The 20905-nt window shown below is 42.5% G+C and overlaps 1 protein-coding gene across 1 annotated transcript in view; it reads right to left on the reverse strand.

Annotated features, from left to right (window-relative positions):
- Positions 1-20905, reverse strand: part of col5a3a (collagen, type V, alpha 3a) — a 45337-nt gene that overhangs the window by 14212 nt on the left and 10220 nt on the right. Inside the window, 37 exon segments of the mRNA XM_029437893.1 lie at positions 205-294; positions 608-715; positions 805-858; positions 1278-1331; positions 1471-1524; positions 1638-1682; positions 2013-2066; positions 2230-2274; positions 2378-2431; positions 2758-2811; positions 3268-3375; positions 3483-3536; positions 3688-3732; positions 4306-4359; positions 4708-4752; positions 5526-5579; positions 5938-5982; positions 6526-6579; positions 6793-6837; positions 7029-7082; positions 8262-8306; positions 8832-8885; positions 9127-9180; positions 9724-9777; positions 9892-9945; positions 10066-10119; positions 10434-10490; positions 10636-10719; positions 10934-11008; positions 12584-12646; positions 13091-13132; positions 13237-13290; positions 13396-13512; positions 13612-13731; positions 14550-14957; positions 16389-16511; positions 20389-20551. Of these exon segments, the coding sequence (XP_029293753.1) occupies positions 205-294; positions 608-715; positions 805-858; positions 1278-1331; positions 1471-1524; positions 1638-1682; positions 2013-2066; positions 2230-2274; positions 2378-2431; positions 2758-2811; positions 3268-3375; positions 3483-3536; positions 3688-3732; positions 4306-4359; positions 4708-4752; positions 5526-5579; positions 5938-5982; positions 6526-6579; positions 6793-6837; positions 7029-7082; positions 8262-8306; positions 8832-8885; positions 9127-9180; positions 9724-9777; positions 9892-9945; positions 10066-10119; positions 10434-10490; positions 10636-10719; positions 10934-11008; positions 12584-12646; positions 13091-13132; positions 13237-13290; positions 13396-13512; positions 13612-13731; positions 14550-14957; positions 16389-16511; positions 20389-20551 (2791 nt within the window).

Consider the following 20905-nt stretch of genomic DNA (forward strand, 5'->3'; position numbering starts at 1 on the left):
CCACGACAGCGACGCTCGTATTGTTTTAACCTTGTGAGTCTCTGTTTGTCATCATGTCACTAACCCTGGCCCAATTTCGAATCGCAAGATGGTCTGTTGTATATTTTTAGCTTCAATTTCCTTCTAGTTGCAAACTGCACATTTCAAGAGAATCTGATGTTGACAGTGAGCGAGGGTAAGGATGTGAGATGTAGTGTGCGTTACCATTGCACCGGGGGTCCCTCTGCTCCCTCTGAAGCCTTGCAGCCCAGCTGGGCCACTTTTCCCCGAGGCTCCTGATGGACCTGGGTCTCCCTGGTAACCACACATACGCACACGTGTGATTAGATATAAGGCAAGCAGCCAGCAGACAGCAGGCCCTTATGCAGTCATAAATCACACCAACCAGCAAGTCACACCAAGAAGGAACATTTATCTTTTATGAGCCATAATACACTCAACACCGCGAGGTTCCCTCTGTTATTTATTAGAAAATTAGAGTACAGGATGAGACCCAGGAGATATTCAGGCAGTGCTGAGAGAGTCCTTAGGCTTTATCTGATACAACAGTAATAACCTGACGCTGGTAAGTGATTAGTATCCGGACATTATGATGAAAACTACTCACTTTTGCGCCCTCCTTTCCGGCAGATCCCGGTAAACCATGCTCACCCGGTGGTCCAGGAGAACCGGGATGGCCTCTGTCTCCAGTTGGTCCTGTCTCACCAGATTTGCCCTGAAAAAAGTTACATATTACATAAGTTATTTAAAAACATGCTAACTAATATAGAAACTAACATGTCATGCATGGGCCGATCTCCTTACCTGTGGTCCAACAACACCTGAGGGTCCGGGGGGTCCGTTTTTGCCTTGAAAGCCCTGAAGAATAAGACAAGTGAGTCTGGTGACCCTCAGAGTTGAAATGGAGTCAGGAAGTTGCTCACAGGACAAGTTGTTTTACTAAACTTAGAAGAGGCTTCTCCACTTGCACTCCTACTTGAGTAATTTAATGCTGAAGTCACAGCTTTCGACTTGTTTGCTGTGTTGGCACATGCAATAGATCGTGTTGACTCACAACTGTATGTTTCTGTATGTTGCACTTTGTTTGGCTTATTTGAAGCTATTGTTCTGCACTTAAATGATTAAACCTATTTGAAGCTAATGTACTTACAAGATTCTTATTGATCGGAGTTGTATCCTCATGATTGGTTGCACTTATTGTAACTGTCCGACAGGTTAATGCTGGGATATGCACTTCATAAATGAAAAATACTAAATATGTAGCAAAGGTGACTCACTGGTTCCCCTCTCTGGCCTGGATGACCTGGTAGTCCATCTTTCCCAGGTAGACCCTGAAAGGGAATCATTTTCTTACATCATTGTTATGAACTGAACATGACCAAACGTGAGCAAAGAATGTGGGATGAGGTAAAAATGATCGACATTAAATCACAGGAGAATAAATGACACAGTACATCTCAGCCCACTCACATTAGGCCCTTTCAGTCCTGGTTCCCCGTTTCTTCCCTGTGGTCCTTGGGGGCCCTAGAAAATAATATTATCACAGATTGTGATGCCAAGATATGTTTTCCAGGCTTTACATCGATGGTCCTATTTAGCCACTGTATGTACAGTATTATGTCCAGTCAAAAGATTACCTGTTCTCCGGGTGATCCTGGAGGACCATCTTGTGCAGCAGTACCCTACCAGGTGAAGGCAGAATACAAATAAAAAACACGGTACGAAAACATGAGCCACTCAAACATGAGCCACTCAAACATTTTTAGTTTTCTGCCCGCCAACAAATCTTTAGCTTTCCCAAGATGGTCTTTGAGGGTGAGAGTGTAAACTGAAGCATCCGCTGCCAGACAATCGCTTCTCACTGCACCAGATGGCCTGTCATCTAAAAGTGAACAGCAACAACCAGTTCCAACTCGGTCGTGGCATTCATCCATACTTTATGAGACAGCCAGGTGTATGTTTATGTTACTGTACTTGTGCGTGTGCGTGTGCGTGTGTTTGTGCAAGCTTACCTTTTCTCCAGGCTTTCCAGTGGGCCCCTTTGCTCCTCTTCCCCCCCGGGCTCCCTATTGGAAAACAAACAACAGTCTGATTAGTACATGCATGACTCATCTGGTGTGATGTGAAAACACTGCAGTGATGTAACCGTTTTGTTAAACTGATGGTATCTAATTAGAGCAAATACTGATTTATACATTGTGAGGTCATGGCTTCTCTAGCTGTACTCACATTAGGACCTCGTTGGCCCCCAGTCCCTGGCTGACCAGCTGGACCCTGCATTGTAGAGGTTAACAATTATTTATCAGCTCCTACACAAAAAAAAGTTGACATATTCTGAGGCAGACAGAATGTGAAAGAAAGTCACAACAGTCCTCACCCTTCGTCCTTTTTCTCCTGAGACACCGGCTCCACCAGGGAAGCCAAGTGATCCCTGGAGACACACGTAGAGGTTAATCAGCCTCAGCCCTCAATTCATCACACATCACCCCCAATGCCTCATTAACGTATAATTAACTACTGTATCAAATTAAAGCAAATCTAATCCATGGCGCCCAACACAGCCTTAAATACACCATTCATCAACATGTAATGAATTGATGTCACTAATGAACTATTAATAAAATAGCCTTTTTTTATAAAGCCATTTATCATCCTTTATTTTTAATCAGACAGGAAACAGTCCAGCCAAAGACACATATCTTGCTGGAACCAGAGGACACATTAACTGATCATGATAGCTCATCAATGCTAAATCACCTTAGAACCTTGTCTTCCTGGGTATCCTGGCAATCCAGGCACACCGAGTTTACCCTGCAGAGAGACGGGCAGAAGAAGATGAAGAATTAAAGCAGAGAAATATGAAGAAGGAAAGTGCATATATAAGATTTCATTAAGAACTTTATGACATGCTGCTGACTATGCATGCTACAATACAACAAGATAAATGCATATAGTGATGCCAGAAATGCTGAGAATATGCACACTGGTTTCCTTTAGGAATAGGCTGTAACCATATTTAATAAATGTGAGGGTATTAAACATCTATATGTTCAGTATTTCAATGATTTTTAGATTTTTGTCACAGATGAACTCTGGGCTAAAGAAATGTAACTCTACTGCGTAGCATTATAATGGTTGGAGCAGCACAATGCAGGTTAAGATAAGCGTTTTCTCATAATTTGGCAGCCCATTTGATTTCCCTATCCTCCTCTTTTGTGTCCTAACCTTGTCTTGTAATGTAAATTAAATCTTTTAAAAAGAAAGTACCTTCTCGCCAGCTATCCCGTTACCTCCTGACTCCCCAAAGGGTCCTGATTGGCCCTTAGGCCCTTCTGGTCCATCCTCTCCACGAGCACCATTATTACCGTTATCACCCTAAAGTAAGAAAGTAGAATGGAAACCATCCAACCATTTTATCTCCAATACGATGAACAATATCAGAGAAAATGATACTGAGACTTGTGATTTGTGGGTGCTCTCACCCTGTCTCCAATGATGCCCATGTCACCTTTTGAACCAGGGAAGCCGTCTTCCCCCTGTGATGCATTGAGGAGAGGTGATGTTTAAATGAAAGCTCTTTGGTGATAAATGGCATCATTACATTTTAATTTGTCAAGTGTCCATCCAGTCACATTACACAGTTTGACAACAACAACAGAATAAAGACCTGCTATCTGTTTCACTCACTTTCTCTCCTTTGCTCCCCTTTAGACCCCGAACTCCATCGGCTCCCTGTGAAGTGGAAAAACACTTATTTAACAAAAATCTAACACCACTTACAAGGCTACTCTGGACATCACTTAGAAAGGTCACTGGTTGTCTCCATTTCCGGAAAACCCAACCTTACTCACACTGAAATAATTCATAAGTGTGTATTGATTTGTTCTTGATCTAACATTGCTATGCTATTGAGTAGTTGGGTCATTTCATGCTGATGAATGCCAACAAGGTCAGGCTTCCCCTAAAGGATGTAGAGCCAAACTACCAGATACAATACCAGATGTGTGAATGTGCCATTTCATGACAACTTTTATTCTTCAATTTCAAAGCACAAATGGACTACTCCCCACCTACGCACACAGCTCTGCTCTATCTGACTCTGATATCTCTTCCATCCGTCAAACGTTCCTCACTCTGTTATTAGCAGGCCCCTTGAGAACCAAGGTGCTTTCTCTCCACCTGTCACCTGTCAGTCATAGACTGAAACAGCTTGTCTGTCACACGTAAACACACTCAAGAAATGTGCGAGGGAATAAACATCACATCGGACATTACACCTGAGATCATGATGCATTTATGTCTCACCTTGACTCCACGGATCCCTGGGTACCCAACAGGTCCCTGAGCGCCTGGTAAACCCTACATAAAAAACAAACCGTTTAGTCTCAGCCTGCAGCAGCCAGCAACAATGCATTTCACTGACCAGATATGAATAAGCATTCCACTCGGTCACAGTATCCTATCCTTTATTGTCAATAAGCATTTTCAAACAGGAAAAGGTTGACGATGCTGATGATGCTGATGCTGTAATACAATACAGATGATGACATTGTAGGAACACAATTACCATAATGATAAGAGTGAGCATTATCGTAGCCTAATGTAAGTGAATGCACAGTTATAACAAATTGCAAGAAACACTCTGATATTGTAGTTCTGATGTCTATAACACAACAGTGGACGAGCCTCCGATGTGCAGTTACCCACTTGGATGCCTTTCTCTCCTGCGGGGCCCTCTCTCCCTGGGTGACCCTGAAACGGGAAAACAGGAATCAGATTGACTTACCACTCCTGTAAATACATCATTATTTCACACTCCTTGATGGAAATCTCCAAATGCAACCAACCAATGAAAAAGAGGAAACGCCAGCGGCACACAAAGTAAAGCGTCATAAAAATATCAGTGTGTGTCACGAAGCGTTGCTGAACAATACATGGAGCATTAAGTGAAATTCATTCAAATGTGTCTAACTGCCATCTAAAATTATTTCTAAGCCTCACTGTTGGAATATTTTTCATTCTTTTCGAAATGTCACACTGCTTTGGATCTATACCAGAAAGGCCTCATGTGTCCCCCTACTGGCGGGCGTCAGAAGGTGTAGGCTGGAAAATGTCATCTTCTTGGCTACTTTAGATTAACTCATTTCTGGGTTGAATATGTATCCATTTAAACATATGTATACGTACACATCTATTCAGCTGCATTTATTGTTAGCATAACATTATGTGAGCTGTTATTGGAAAATGATGTACAGCATGGTCATCTGGGTCTGGTCCTCCTTCAGTCATTATGTGGTGTACATATGTTTTTGCTTCTATTATATGTATTATTATTGTATGCTAACATGAGTTGCATACTCTGGTGGAGCTGTCATTCAGTCACTTGAGCACCGAGTTGACTGATGAAGTAGACTCTCTATTTATATGTACATACAGTAGATACTGGATGTGCAACGATATGCATGGATACATTTATGTTTATGTATTTGTGCTAATGCATGTATTATATATTTCTGTGTACTTACTGTAGGTCCATCAATGCCTGGTAGTCCCAGCATGCCTAGTTTCCCCTGTGGACCCTGTATGGGACAGAAAGAGGTATGAACTTGAGATGAGCTTCAGATATGATATAGCGCCTTAAACTATTCCTAAGAGACTATATTTACCACTTTGCTGCTACTCTTTTAAAACTATTTTATTTATGACTAAGTCCACTTTTTATTTATTTTATCAGTCCAGCCTCATGATGCACATTAGCAAAGGTCTGTTTTGCCTGTGTGTAGTTCTTGTGTATTGATTTCCTGTCTAGCCATGTCTTGTCTGAATAGGAGCCAGAAGTAGTTGGGTTGTACTCTGCAGCTCTCCTCTGTACGTGATGACAGGGGTCACAAGGTCACAGCTTTAATTCTGAAATTAAGTGAGAGACATGCAACCTACCTTCTCTCCTGGCAATCCAATGGGACCCTGAGGACCAGACAAGCCCTAGACCAGAACAAAGCATCAATCAGGTTAAGTGTCACAAGACTAAGCAAAGGAGTTGAGGTTTTACTCGAGTCTATGTGTATGCGTGTAAATGGTATGCGTGTATTCAAGAGTCATGAGCAGAATGTGTGCATGTCCCTGTTTGAGCTGTTGGATTGGATGGATTGTTGACATACTGGAGAGTTAAACATAACGATAAATCTTCGTTAAATGACTGTAATGACTCTGACGACGCTTTAAAATGACATTTTGTTGCTGTGTGGAAATCTAGCATCTCCAAAAACATTCTTTAAATGAAGTAATGAAAACAATGTTAGTGTCATGCAATTGGATTTTGAAAGGCTTGTAAATGCCCAAAATACCAGAGGATGTTCTGTAGAAGAACAGGTAAAACCTTCAGTTAGGGTAGAAAACAGGATTTCTTTGTCCCACATAAAAAGAGATAAAGTTTTTGTATGCGAGAGCGAGAGAAAGAGAGAGAGAGATTTGTTTATGCTTATATTTATAGGATGTGTAATGAGTGGATTCGTGTTGGTATAGTACCTGTACTCCTGGATTTCCCTGTTGACCTGGGGGCCCTATCTCTCCAGCTGGACCCTGCCAACAACAAAGACTGATAGTCACACTCTGCCTCCACATGATCATAAACACATGACTGGTTAACATGTTCATTAGAAGGCCACTTTAAGCCGCTCCGGCTGATGTTTCTGTGGCTGAGATTACTTTCAAAATACTTCTTACCTACATGATAATTTTCATATAACTATTTTTATACATATTACAGTTGGTAATGAAGGCAGCAGGACTGACCAGGTTTCCCTTCGACCCTTGTACGCCATCTGTTCCACGAATACCCTGACAAAATACAAGATGAAATGGATGAATGGATGAAATGTCAAAGTTTGATCGAAAAAAGAGACACAGTTCAATAGCTTCCTTGTTTATATTCAGTGGTATATTGATGATTCCAGGCACTAGAGGACCTTTTATAGAGTTGAAAACACTGAATAGCTGTGATCTTTGCAATCAAGGCGATGTTGACTTACCGGCTGGCCAGGTGGGCCAGGTGGTCCCCTTGGCCCAACAAGACCCCGAGAACCCTGGAGACAAAACACAGCAAATAATCAGCAGCTACATGATGCATTCATGATGAGATGGGGTGACTGTTGAATACTTAATCACAAATCAGAACTAAGGAGAGAGAGAGAGTGGAAAACAAGGAGAGACAAATAATGTATTTTAGGGTGTGTGGGTGCATCTGGTTTTGTATGTGCTAGCCACGGAGACTGCACTAGCCTGTGTTTGTGTGCTCTGTTTTTGTCAGCCTCCCTCTTTGTAGGCTGGCCAAGCCACCTGTTCCAAAGCCACATCTGTGATCTCCTGGGAAGTGATTGATATGGAAATATAATCATTCAGGCCAGGATTTTTATCTCTTCCCTCTCCTACTCTCTCTTTCCTCATTCCTCTCTCTTATCTCTTTCACCACCAACCAAATGTCTGCCTTGCGTTTGTCTCTCGCTGCCTCACTTTTCCCATCGCTCCCTCTCTCTCTCATCAAAACACCCAACTCCTCTCCTTTCCTGTATTTTGTAGTTCAACACAGCTTTCCTAACATGTCTTATTGCACTCTATTTATTCCTGCAATGGTGATCCATTTGGAGGGACAGAACCCCGCTGAGCGTCAACCTCACCTACTGGGAGAAAGATAGAGTGTGAGTCATAACCAATCTACCAGTGTTCGCCGCAGAGGTACAGAGGAAAAATGAAAGTCTGTTCAACAGTGCTCTTTACATCTTTGCGGTCTCTCTATGATCTAAAGTTACTTTGCAGGAAGAGTCTTTATGACACATTTTGAATATATCTTATGCATGTTATGTCTTTGTACATTCTTGTCTTCAAGCTGTACGCCTTTTCTCAGTGACCTTTTCTCTCTTAATGCTACGGTGAGCACTGTGGCAGTATTGCATTAATAAGGTTGGACCGTCCTAGTTTTTAGAGCTGCTGTATATTCTAAAATATTGTGCACCGTTTCTGTTGTTGTGTTCATGTACAGTATGAGCAGTAGATTTTGTATTTTGGCTGAAACTTTAGCTGGAGCTTAAATCTTGTGATTTCCCACAATCCCCTCATGGTTTGTTCTGGAAGTTGTTTCTGTGATTCTGCACTAAAAACATGCTTTTTTGTGTTAGCATATTTTTGAGGATCCAATGCACATGATACATGCGTACATCCATTTAATTATGAGGGAGCATTAAATCATTACAGATGTGATTACTCACGGGTTCGCCTGCTTGCCCTCTCGGCCCCAAAGGTCCATCAGATCCCTGAAATAACATGGAAACAGATTCAACACATACATCTCATGCAACCTCAGGCGTGGATACATTCATACCCCCGCAGACATAATCTGTGAAAATAGCTCATTATAGAAATGCACTGCCTGACTGATAAGGCTCAACTATCTTCAAGCAAAGACTAATAGACCGCTCTCTCAAATTTCCCCAGACCGTCTGCATGGATTGATAATATCTTGACAGAGCTTCTATCTTTCATATTTTCAATTCTATGTCAGGGATGCGCTGCATAGCTTTCATGTCTTTTGTGAACTTTGATTGTGAATGAACTCAGGCCAGCGTATCGCAATTAAAAAATTCAAGAGTTTATGACTTTGATCTATGGTGCTTTACCATCTAAATGGTTTGTAGAATTGATCCACTGATATAGAAAAAAGTTGTTTAACCTTGCGTGATGGAAGCATTTAAACAAACAAAACAAAGCACTGCTACAGGAAGTATTGTTCTAGGCTTTGTTTCTTGCAAGTACATTTTTGCAAAGTACTGTGCACTCACCTTTTCTCCTGACTCTCCATCAGGCCCATGAGGACCCGGCTTTCCTCTGTCCCCCTACAAGATAAAAGCATTAGCCACAACCCTCAAGATATTTAGGACTGTTGTATTTATAGCACAGAAGAATCTAGCAGATGCTTTTTAGTGTTTACTGTCATCGTAGAAATCACAATCATCAGGATCATAACGTGCAAATTAACACCTGCCATATGATGTGTAAGCTATTTGTGCATGCGGTGTTAGCGTGTGAGTGCCTGAATGACTAAATAAATACAGTTACAATTCTAGGTTAACTTACTCTGTGTCCTTTGTTTCCTGAGAGACCTGGCAGGCCGTCAAATCCCCTGTCCCCCTGAAAAGTAATAGAGAAGAAAGTGCATCAAACACTGAAACACACAAACATACGGCAGTGTGTAAACATTAGCAGAATTGTACTGAAAGTCTCCCCTGGCAGAGCCTCCCATCTGCTCTGAGTATGTGTTGGGGAGAGGGTGCTTTCAGATTAGCTGTAGGTCTGCTAAAATGCTGCTTTGACTGATAAAGACTCTGCTGTTCTGTCAGACACGGCATCAAGGGAACCTGATTTATTTGCTAAGCTCTTCCTGCAGCTGTTAGGTATTGAGTTGCCTTGTTGTCAATTTATATAAGAAGCTGTGGGCTGTTAGATACCTTAAGGCTTACACTTGCAAGGGGAGATGGTTTGTTATCATACAAGACTCTGCAGTCTTAACACGCATGGTATTGTTGTGTTCACAGAAACAGGAAACTGAATTCATGGAAACTCAACACCAAACATCTGCAATATGTTGTAACAACTGGCAATGTACAATTTACACAACTATTAACCTCAACTAATATCCAGTGCAACAGTGCAGTGAGGTCTCAGAGATCTTACCTTAGAGCCTGTTTCACCTGGAGCTCCACGACCGCCGTCCATTCCCGCACGCCCCTATGAGATACACAATCCAGTAGAAATAGGTTTTGCTTTATGGTACATCAGGCACATTATGCTTTTAACATGATATGCAGATAGTGTGTAAAGCTTCAATACGCAACATCTCACCCTCTTTCCAGTCTTTCCACTAATTCCTAGAGAGCCTAGCACCCCCTGGGGTCCCTATATGAGAAAGAAAGAGAGTAAGACGAATGGAAGGATGTGAAAAAAGGAAAGCATGGGGACAAAAGGAAATGAACAGTGTGACAAAAGAAACAAGGCAAAAATAATGTCTGGTCTTACTGGAGGGCCATTGTCTCCTCTGTCTCCTTTGAGCCCAGTGGAACCTGTAACTCCCTGCAAAATAAACACAAGAATTCATTAAAGCATGACATGAGGCACCAGAGCAATTCAAGTCAAATTTAGCAGCAAACAAACAAAATACAAATGAGCTATGAACAAATCATCTTAAAAATCTGTTCATTCTTTGCAACCCTGCAGTGATTTCACAAGCAATTTGAACATACTGAGCATGCATAATGATGAGGGTAGGATAGGAGGGAGAGAGTAGAGCTTGTGCCTGGTCAGGCAGAATGTGAAGTTGAGGTTAAAGGTTGCAGGAGCCCTTGAGGCATGATGCAAATTTAGTCAAGGTCAGATGAGTGCCTTACCAGTGGGCCTGGTCGCCCTGTAAGACCCAATGGACCTGGAGGTCCCTTCAGTGACAGCTGAGAGAAAAACACAACTGGGTGGTTTATGTAGTCCGCACAAGGAACCTTTTTTGACTTTTAATACACAATGAACTGGTCATACAGCATAAAATGACAACGTAAACAGTAAATGATGACACCAAAGGGTTTGTGTAAAGCGTACCTGCGTCTGCTGCAGGATAGCCTGAGCCTGTGCCTCCTGGGGAGACACCACTGGCCCCTTCTGGGAATCTCCTCCATACTGGAACTGGAGACAATGAAAAAGGTGAATCAGTTCCCACTGCAGGATTCCCCAAATGTAAATGAAGTTCAATCACACAGCCCCCCCTTGTGGTCATGCCACTACACCACATTTGGTGTGTGTGTGTGTGTGTGTGTGTGTGTGTGTGTGTGTGTGTGTGTGTGTGTGTGTGTGTGTGTGTGTGTGTGTGTGTGTGTGTGAGCATGCTGTAAGGTCTTACTGGTAGCATCAACAGGGTTCCTGGAGGACCTGGAATCCCATCAACCCCAGCAAGACCAGAACGTCCTTGGGGACCCTAAAAAGAGAGTTGGAGAAAGGGGATAAACATCGACTACTCTGTGTGTGTGTGTGTGTGTGTGTGTGTGTGTGTGTGTGTGTGTGTGTGTGTGTGTGTGTGTGTGTGTGTGTCAGAAAGAGATAGAGGGTCTAAACTGAGAGAAAAACAGTTCTCTAATCACTATAAAAACAACCTTTGCTCCATTTCCATAGGGCATGTCACACACACACTCCCTTATCTTCTGTTTACACACTAGATATCCATTTTAACGCAGCATTGAGTCATTAAGATTGTGGTCATCAGATTACTGTTAAAGTTATCTGATAAGTAATCAAATTGGTGAGATATATTCCTCTGCTGATATTTTTATGGATCAAGGGTAATTTTCTGATAATTTCTGACACTTGTTTCTAGGAACAAGTGACGCGCCTTACTTGGTGAACATATTTAGTTTTTGAAAACGTATAATAATCCTCATCATGCATTAAAAATAGTTCTAGTAAACCATATAGCAGACTTGTGATGTTCTACCTGAAGCATTGAATGTCTACAGGATGTTCCCAGAAGTATTACATTAAATAACTCCTTAAAGACTTGAGCTAATTCATGTGTGTAAATCACTGGTGGTCAGGCTTAAGTGTGTTAAACAGCCTCATGCTGCAGCATGAACAAAGGAACAGTTCCTTCTCGATGCCTTTGAGTCCTTCACATCCTTGCGGTGCCTGTGTCTCAGAAGGAGGCTATTGCTGCTATTACATTATACCATACAAAGGCATCATGTAGTGAAATAAGATCGGATGAATACATTGTGCACACGTGGTTAGTTTTTTTACAACGTAGATTACAATTAACTCATGGTGTAACATTTACACTAGACCGTTAAAAATAGTCCTATAAATGAATGATGAGAAATAAAGCCAGTAAGAGTGAGACCGAGTACATATAATACGTAATGAAGCAGTAAAGTCATTGGTTTCAGGTACTTAATGGGGATTAATATTCATGTCTTGTTAATGCCATGGCTAAATAGATTATTTGTAGATATATGGCATTTATTCATCCTTTCCTCTTGTATTGATTCAGTGATATCCACCATTGTTGAATCACTTTATATTTCATCTTATCAAGATATTGTTATGTGGGTAGAAGCTGAACTGTACACAGCTATTAAAAGTGTGCATGCGAGCCATGCGTCTCTGAATGGGAAATCACCGTCTTTGCAAAGCAAAATGATAGAAACTTTCAACAACTGGGAAATCTCAGAGCATCTGTCAGTATGTGTGTGTGTTGGTGTGTGTTCCATTGTGATGAATCATGGATGAATGCACTAATTCGCAATCACACACACACACACACACACACACTCACATACACACACACACACACACACACACACACACACACACACACACACACACAAAGAAATCAGGTCAAACATGTGTGAGGAGTCAACATCCGTCCCCGACGTCCAGCAGGTTCAGTTCGGAACATGTTTCGATGTGTTGAGCCCTCAGCTCTGTCCCACAGGTGAAGAGGTCACACTGGCGTCAAACTAACTCAATGGGCCCAGTTCCAGACCTAAGCCTCACTCACCAATTCACCAAGATCTCCCCTGGGTCCTGGAGGGCCTGTTGGTCCAGCTGGGCCAGTGAGCCCCTGTGAAGGAAACATTCACAGCACTCAAGCCAACATTCAAGAACATTGCTTTAGCGTGGCCGTTTTCAACAAAACAAGAATCTGCTTCTACGTAATGTTCTAACCTTGTTTTTTGTTTATGTAGTTTTGAATCAAAATATGTACTTCTTTGTAATGACGTGCTTCATGGTGTGTTTATAGATGTATACAAAAATCTCTTTCACAAAGTGCCATCTTGGCATCGGGGGTGTAATTTGTGGGTGGTTATCCGTGAAATCCCTGTTTCCTATTCTGAAAACACCACATTGCATCCCTGATGACTAGAATACAAAATTCTTAACATTTTGCACCACATCTGGACAGTTCCTGCTTGTGTTACATTGTGCCACATCCTGTATAATTACAGAGACATGGCACCGTCAAAGTTTCCATTTCCTTCTGTGTTTGGGCAGTGAAGAGGCTTACCTGTGGCCCTGGTAGACCTGGAGGTCCTTTCACCAATGTGTCCTAGAAACAAGCACAGATAGAATGAAATTAGAAGAGTATTAAGTCATTCCCGTGCTCATAACTAAAGCTACTGTGCCATTCATTAAATGTCTCTAGCAGCTCACCGGCTCAATAATAGCTGGCTCTCCCTTCTGGCCTTTCTCTGCTCTGAGGCTAGCCTGAGGAGGAGAAACAGATGAATAGATGTGGATTGTTAGAAATCACTTGACACAGGCAATTGAAGATGTGACCGCCCACTTAATGTAGTTCACTTTGAGATTTACCTCTGCATCCCACGTCTCTGCTCTTTCCCGCTCTGCAAATTCAAAGCCGTCTTCGTATATTTCATACTCTTCATACTCTGACTCTGTGTCATTCTTGTAATCTTCGTATTCGAGAACCTGCTAAGGAAGGAAAACTCCGTTCAGGTGAAGTGAATTTGGAAATAAACTCTTAGTGTGTTTGCGCTGAGACATTTCTTGCATTTGCATTTAACCTACCTCATAATCGGTAACATTCAGGCTCACTGTTACCGTGGAAACTGAGAGATCATAGTGGAGGTCTCCGTAAAGGTCATCTCCGTGCTCTTCTATCACTGCCTCCTTCACTGGCTTGTCCTCCTGCAGGCCAACACACGGGCTTAAATGAGTCATAGCAAAGATGAAGAAGGGGACATGGAGTGTGCGTCATTAGCGCCCAGTGCCTTCAAGTAAAGGCACATGTTGTAAGGCGCAATATGAACGTTAGCAAAACAGGTGGATTTGATGGGAATATGTTGATTATGACACAGGTTGACAGGTGTGCAGTTAATTACAATGCTGGAGTGTGATTAGCTGATGGACTACATCACATTCATGTAGCAGCATGGTACAGATTGCAACCGCTACAGAATCAGCATGAGCATGAAACGTGTTTACTTGGTTAATTAGCAAATAATAGACATGAAGGAAACATACACAAACTTTCCTTGTTTTTTTGCAGTGGGAAGTAAAAAATGGATTGGATTTTAAACAAAATGATATTCAGTTGTTGTGGCATATTCATAATTCATCATTTTAAAGATTTTGATGGTATTTGAGCATATATTCACATTGAATGAACTGTAAACCCAATACTTATTCTGTAGGTTCGCATACAGAAAGATACTGTTGGTACCATGCATACCATGCTTCTCAGATACTACAGGAGGTTCTACAAAAAACAAGCAGGAAGAAGGCAAATAGTGAGATCATCAAAAGCGTCTCATTTAAGATGCATTCTCCATGTTTAGGAGTAGAGGAGATGATTAAGATGGTGCTGGTTAGTGGTGGTGGTGGTAAGCAACTGGAGAGGGAAGAGGTGCTCTCTATGTTAGGAGGTATTAGGGAAGTGATGAGTTAGAACTGCGAATGGCAGGAAGGAGTTGGGGTGGAGAGCATCTACAAGGGAACTTGTCTACCTCCTCAGTAACCTTTAATTCAGGCATTGCACTAGGCACCACAGTGGGGGCCTCAGTTGTAGAGTCAGGTTCATGTGTGGGCATCTCCACGAGGGTCTTGTCGAACACTTCAGTGGGGATGAAAGTTTCTGCCGTGCTTTTAATTTCTGGCAACTCTGTGGGCTGAAAAGGTTCTTGGGATAGATACTCGGGCAGTATTGTGGACACGCTGAGGAAGCCATCCGCAAGACCCTCCTCTTCATGTTTTTTCTTTCTGGATGCCTTCCTGCCCTTGCCTTTCCGTTTGCCTTGAGAGCCCTTGTCCCTCTTCTTTTTGTTCTTTTTGCCTTTCTTGTCCTTTTTGGAATGCTCCTTTGGTTCGTCGGGCTGGTCGCTTTGCATCAGGGCATCAGACCCAAGTTGGGAGTTCTTATATGAAAAAGGGAATGCAAGATGAGGGCACAGGTGGAGAATGGAGGTAAAACAAACACTGCTGTGAATGAAAATACAATATGAGAAATAGCCCGAAACAGTAAAGTAGTGATGCATACCCTTATAGGCTCAGACACCTACTGTGATTCCCATTGAGCTGGCAAAAAACCTAAAGCAAACATGAAATGGGAAGGGACAAACAACTGCAGAGTTGTTTCCTCTTTGCTTGTGTGGTCAGGGATCACCCTGTCTGATCCTAAAGAGGTGCTAATTCCTAGTGTGCTCTGGCAAGTGAGCAAATATGGTTTGTCAGCGATATGAAAGGCCTCGGCCTGAAAATGACACTGAAGGCCGAGTCTGTGAAAAACTTCAGTGGCGTGATTTAGATCCACTTGTAAACAAGGTCAGTGTGTAAGGAAGAATTATGACGTAAGTAGGTCAGTGGGCTGACAGACGATGACATGTTCTGGATTCAGAGCTCATTGCCTAGCTGTAGTTCTTTAAAAGTCAGCTGGATGACTATTGAAGTGGCCTCACACTACCATTAATGAGCCATCTCTGGAGCATAGTCAGTGACCAGGCGCACACATTTGCATGCAGACACATGTACTCACATGAGTGGCCCGCATTTGAGTGCATGCATGTGGCGACACATAAAAAATAAACACATAAGACATTGAAGTGGCCAGTTAAAACTGTGGTTTCCCTGAAGCTCAGCCACTTAGATATTTCTGCCTCTATTCCTCTGGCTGCTTAATTCCTTCTTATCTCTATCTTTCACACCACCAAAGAAATACACAGTAATTTATAGCCATTTCTTATGCACGCCTTGAGGAAGGGAAAAGCTATTATATCATGTTGGAATTATAAACTGTGTGTGTGAGCACCTGACCTTAAGAATGTTCCACTGTTGGCTGCATTTGAAAGAAGACACATCTCCTTTGACTGATGGCCTATTCTGTCTCAATCTTTCAAGTCTCTTTTTGCAAACAGACTCAGTACGTTTGCACTGTACTCAGACCTCTTTTTGGCTGGGGCTGTTGGCTGCTTATAAATCATCCGAGTCTTAGGGACACATAGCTCTATTGATAGACATGCTTGAGCTCCTTTTACTAGTTGGCAGTGAATCAAGTGCTTTTGCAAGCCCACTTTAGCAGCCAGAAGGACACGTAATGTTTTAAGATGATAGCTAGAAGTAGAAGTTCATCATTTCTTAAAATGTATTTTAAAACACAGGGCCTCTAAGGAAATGTGCGAAACATTATAAAACCATAGAAATAATTGAGATTCCTGGACCCTTGTGTCTACCGTGTGTCCGCAGTTGGTGATCTAATGCTATACTTTCTCGTATTAACTGTCGAAGAACTGTACGAAGATTTGCGTCCAATTTTCCAGCGGGCTTTGCCTCCTGTTGGTGGCAGTACTAACCTTCTGCACAACCAGGGATTTGCTGTTGTAGGGCAACTCAGAGTCACAGTCTGGTATGTAGTTTACACAGTAGTTGGCAGCGGCCTGGGGGTCCTCCAGAATCAGTAGTTGCTGAATATCTCCCTGAAATAAACCAGAAGGCAGACAGAACTGATAGAAGTGTCATGTTAAAACGCCAGGGCATACAGGAGAAGCAGGATCATTTCATTGGAGCGCTGACAGAAACATACAGCAGCTGCTATACTGCACAATGAAGAGATGTTTCACGGAGCAGAAGGCTGGACTTGTATACCTCGATGTAAAGAAAAGTACAACTCAGTGGCATCATCCAACTGTCACTACTGACTATAGCTTCTCTGTGTTCCCATAACTCCAGGAGGGGTCTGATTGTGTACACCCCCCTCCCATCCTGTCAGGACCTTTCACTTCCCATCCGGCCATGGAGGCGTAGCCAGTAGCCACTGCTGCACAAAGCATAGAGCCACTGTTAGCGTTAATGACTCTTGTCTTCTGTCCACTTCATATTAATACATCATTCTTTGTAGTGCTGCGGTAACTCATCCATTAATTGTCAATTGTTATATATACTATAAAACAAGTATTATTAGTTAGTTAAGTTTCTCAAATACATTTTGATGAGGATTTGTCAATATTTTTGACATTGTGGAGGTTGTTAAATTAATAAAAACATATATTTAAAAAATCAATTGATAGTGAGAATCAATATGTGCTGCAGTGCTCATTCTCAGTAAGTAATTCAACACAAATAAAATGCTGGCTGCCCCGTGGCACAGTGTTTGACGACGTTTAGATTATATTAACGATAAGAATCTATGTAACTGACAGGCCATTGCAAACATATTGCCGGGTGAAATGTTTTTCACCCGGGGACAGCTGGGCAGCCAGTTGTGATAAATCATGTCCGATTAACCGCTTGATGTTGTGGTAATCATTGTCCCATTGTAATCTCATTAATTAGGCTTTAGTGGCCAGAGGTGAAATTAATCAAAGCATATCCCTTTTCCGTGACCCGCCACCGGCTCATATATCTTCTAATTCAGCTCATGCCTCATCAGCAATGCAAATCTCCACGTCTGGATCACCATTTAGAAAACTGTAAACCTAGGAATGACCGTAGACATTATGCTTTCATCTATGACATCTAACATGAAAGAAGTTGTTATCCACTTATTCTTTTTTCTCCCTGTTTTAGCCAGAAGCCAGTGTCAAGCAAAGGAAATGATTGCACTCTGAGGTGAGAGACAGAGGGAAAGGCAACGGGGAGTTAATCCAATCTAATCCAATCTCAATTTGGGATCAAAAGAAATACTTTCACTGAGAGGTTTTCCTGTTTTTCTTTCCGAGCAGGGGCTCTGTCCTCTAGAAACACACGGCGAGTAAAGTGTTGCTTAGAATTATGTGAGCACTGCCATTCTCTATTTAGGACAGGGCAAGGACATCTGAAGAGGAAATGCTGAAAAGGAAAACCCCTCAGCTGAATCCACACATTTCTGATGTCTCGCAAACATCCTGCAGAGTGACCTCTTCACTTTCCCCTGCTGTCTGCAATAAGGTGTGTGGTGCCAGCTGTATGTAGTCATATTGCTTTACCAAATCACAACTAACCAGACCTTAGGTGCTGACTCATATGCAGTGCTTTAATCAGATCTCAATCTCTTAAAAAATGACTGGCGCTCTCGTGTGAATCACAACCTCGTGTGGGTGAAGGTTTCAGCTCACTGCAATAAAACCGCATGTTGATGCTCCTTATTTGCCTAAAGTGCGACAGATGCTCATGACTAACCAAAAACATCTGACCACCATCAGACATAAGTAATTACCAAGGCAAAAATGACTTAAATAGACCTTGACCGATTTAATGAGCCTTTAAGATTTAATGGGGTTGCTAAGCATTTAAATAAATCTGCCCTTTAATGATATGCTTGACAGGTCTTGGTGTCAACATGCCTGTAACAGTGAGCCAAAAACATTTCATTTCCAGCACTAATCGAGACGGAAAGGATCTGAATTTCCTAACAAATAAACGCTGGGCTGGATCTTATCAAAGCAGTCAGCGTGTTGGAGGCACAAACACAGGGCACACAGCGGCCAAAGGAGCACAACCAGACTTGTGGACTTTGCTTTACTGCAAATGCAAGCAGAGTGTTGCGTTTGAACCAAACTTTTGTAGTCATTCGTAGGGCAATCTGGAAGCAATAGAGACATTAGTGGCTGACCACGGTCCCAATGCTCTCACGCTGAGCTCCCACGCTGAGAACTCTGGGCCGGAACACCGGCCTCCTCCCCCAGAACCAGGGCCTGGGAACAGAGGCCCAGAGGTCAGCCAGCTTAATCTCTCCTCCCCTGGTACCAGCCTCACCCGAGGTGTACAACACTGATGCTTAGATATGCTCAGTCAGACATACATAGCTGCCAATGCACACACTGAAACTCATATTTTTTCCATCACATGGATCAATAACAAATCTATAACAGATGGAACAAAATGCAAACTTTGATACACATGACCACCAAAAGTAAGATCGGACTAAAGGAAAGATCCGATCAACAGAGGAGTTTTAGTCATCATAACAAGTAATGTATCATCATCACATAGGATCATGAATTATGGCATGGGAGTGTTTTTTGGAGCAAGGCCAAAGATGTGACGGTCTCCATCCAGGGAAATTTATAGAGCCCACTAGGAGACACATTTCTTAACTGAAGTTGGATATAAAGTCATTTAAAAACAGGATTGCTTATCAGTGTGTGTGAGAGGGGAGGGGAGCGGAGAGTAACTTACAGCATGGGAGGGGCAACTGAGGTTATTTAAGTTCAAAGGGAAGATAAGGTTGACTACACGCAAAACCCGAAGGAAGTAGGCTCCAGTACATCTGGTTTTCTCCTGGTGAAAGTGAAGAAGGCTGGGATTTCTGTCAATTAGGCCAATAGGGAGTGATAACAGCCCTCCCTCTGCACTCTCTTAAAGTTAAATAGTATGGTCCCTTTTGCAAACTGTGGGGTATTCTCAGGACACTGACGGGACAGAGGTTTGTGGAGATGGTCATTTCTCTGAACGTGCTAGGCAGACACAGACGCCCGAGGGCATGGCAGGGGAAGGGTCTGAGCTGATCTCTATTTCATGCTGTGGGTGAGAGATTTAGAGTGGAGCCTCATTGGGAATGACAATAGAGCAGGGGTTGGATATTGTCATGGGAAGCACAGAGAATGACTTATGAAAGAAAGGAATTGGAAGCACTCCCAGAGCTTAGTTTGAGTCTTCTTGCTCCTCCATGTTTTCCCAGCATATTGATACACATGTAGACACATTTTATAATTCTCTTAACTGAAGAAGTGTACTTCAAAAAGTGTATTTTTCAGGTTGATGCAATTTTGAAATGACTTTAACAGTTTGACAGAAACAACTTTATCTGTGATACACATCTTCTGCTACAGGCTCACATCGACAGAGATCTAAACTGACAAGTCCAAAGAGAATGTGTCAATACTTGGATTTGCAATGGAAATAATGAGGCTGGGCATGTCTGAAACAGCATGTCCCCTCCTCCACACTCCCTCACAAACAAATTGCATTTGTTCTGGCCGCACTTGATTGACAGGAGACCCCTGTAGGTCGTATACAATGTGATGTACATATGTGATTCTGCATTCACGTTATTCACTTCTCCAAAATGAATCGGATATTACTCTTGACTTTACGCAGACGTTCACATGACTCTCATACACTTCCTTTGTCTGCCTCAATACAGAAATGCACAAACAACACACACATCGCTGGCAATCAACTGCATTCTTCCGACACAGTACATGATGAATTCAATTGTCTTCTTAGTAACTGCCCAATCAGACCTGCTGAAACTTTGGATAAATACAATGAAAAACAAGAAATTGGATTTTTGAAATTGAAACATTCAAGAGGATGACACCAAAAGTAAAAACACTTGCTTTTAGTGGCTCCCATACTTTGATAACATCCTACCTCAAACACATCTTCGTCCATCAGCCGTGTCCCAAACACAGTGGCACCCTCTGTGCTGACGACAGAGTCGTCCCCTCGCAGCAGATCCAGGGTCTCTATCCTCTGACAGTCCAAGTACAGGGTCACAGACTTGCCCTGCACACTGTAGGCTATTCTGTGCCATCTGAAAGAACAAAGAGCGAGTGAGAATTAACAGACGGTTGAGCCTTGGAGGAAGGTATTGTGGAAATGTAGTAGTGGAAGAGTTGTGTGTCTTAAGAGAAGTGTGTTGCCCAACAGAATCAGCATTTCTGTTTCACATCTCTTTCAAGTCAGTAAAGCCAGAAGTGCTTTTCAGCCTGAGAATGTGAAGGATTGATTTACTCCTTTTGATCTAGTCAAATAATAGAAGCAAGCTTTTTTCCCTTAAGGTCACTTAAGATCAAGTACAAGTAAGAGGTCTTCCCCTCTGCAGTTGGCCTCACCAATAAGGCCAGAGACCCCCCACTGACACAGTCTCTCCCTCCCCCCCTGTCAT

This window comes from Cottoperca gobio, chromosome 8 (genome assembly GCF_900634415.1).
Source record: "Cottoperca gobio chromosome 8, fCotGob3.1, whole genome shotgun sequence".
In the NCBI taxonomy this organism is placed as follows: Eukaryota; Metazoa; Chordata; class Actinopteri; order Perciformes; family Bovichtidae; genus Cottoperca; species Cottoperca gobio.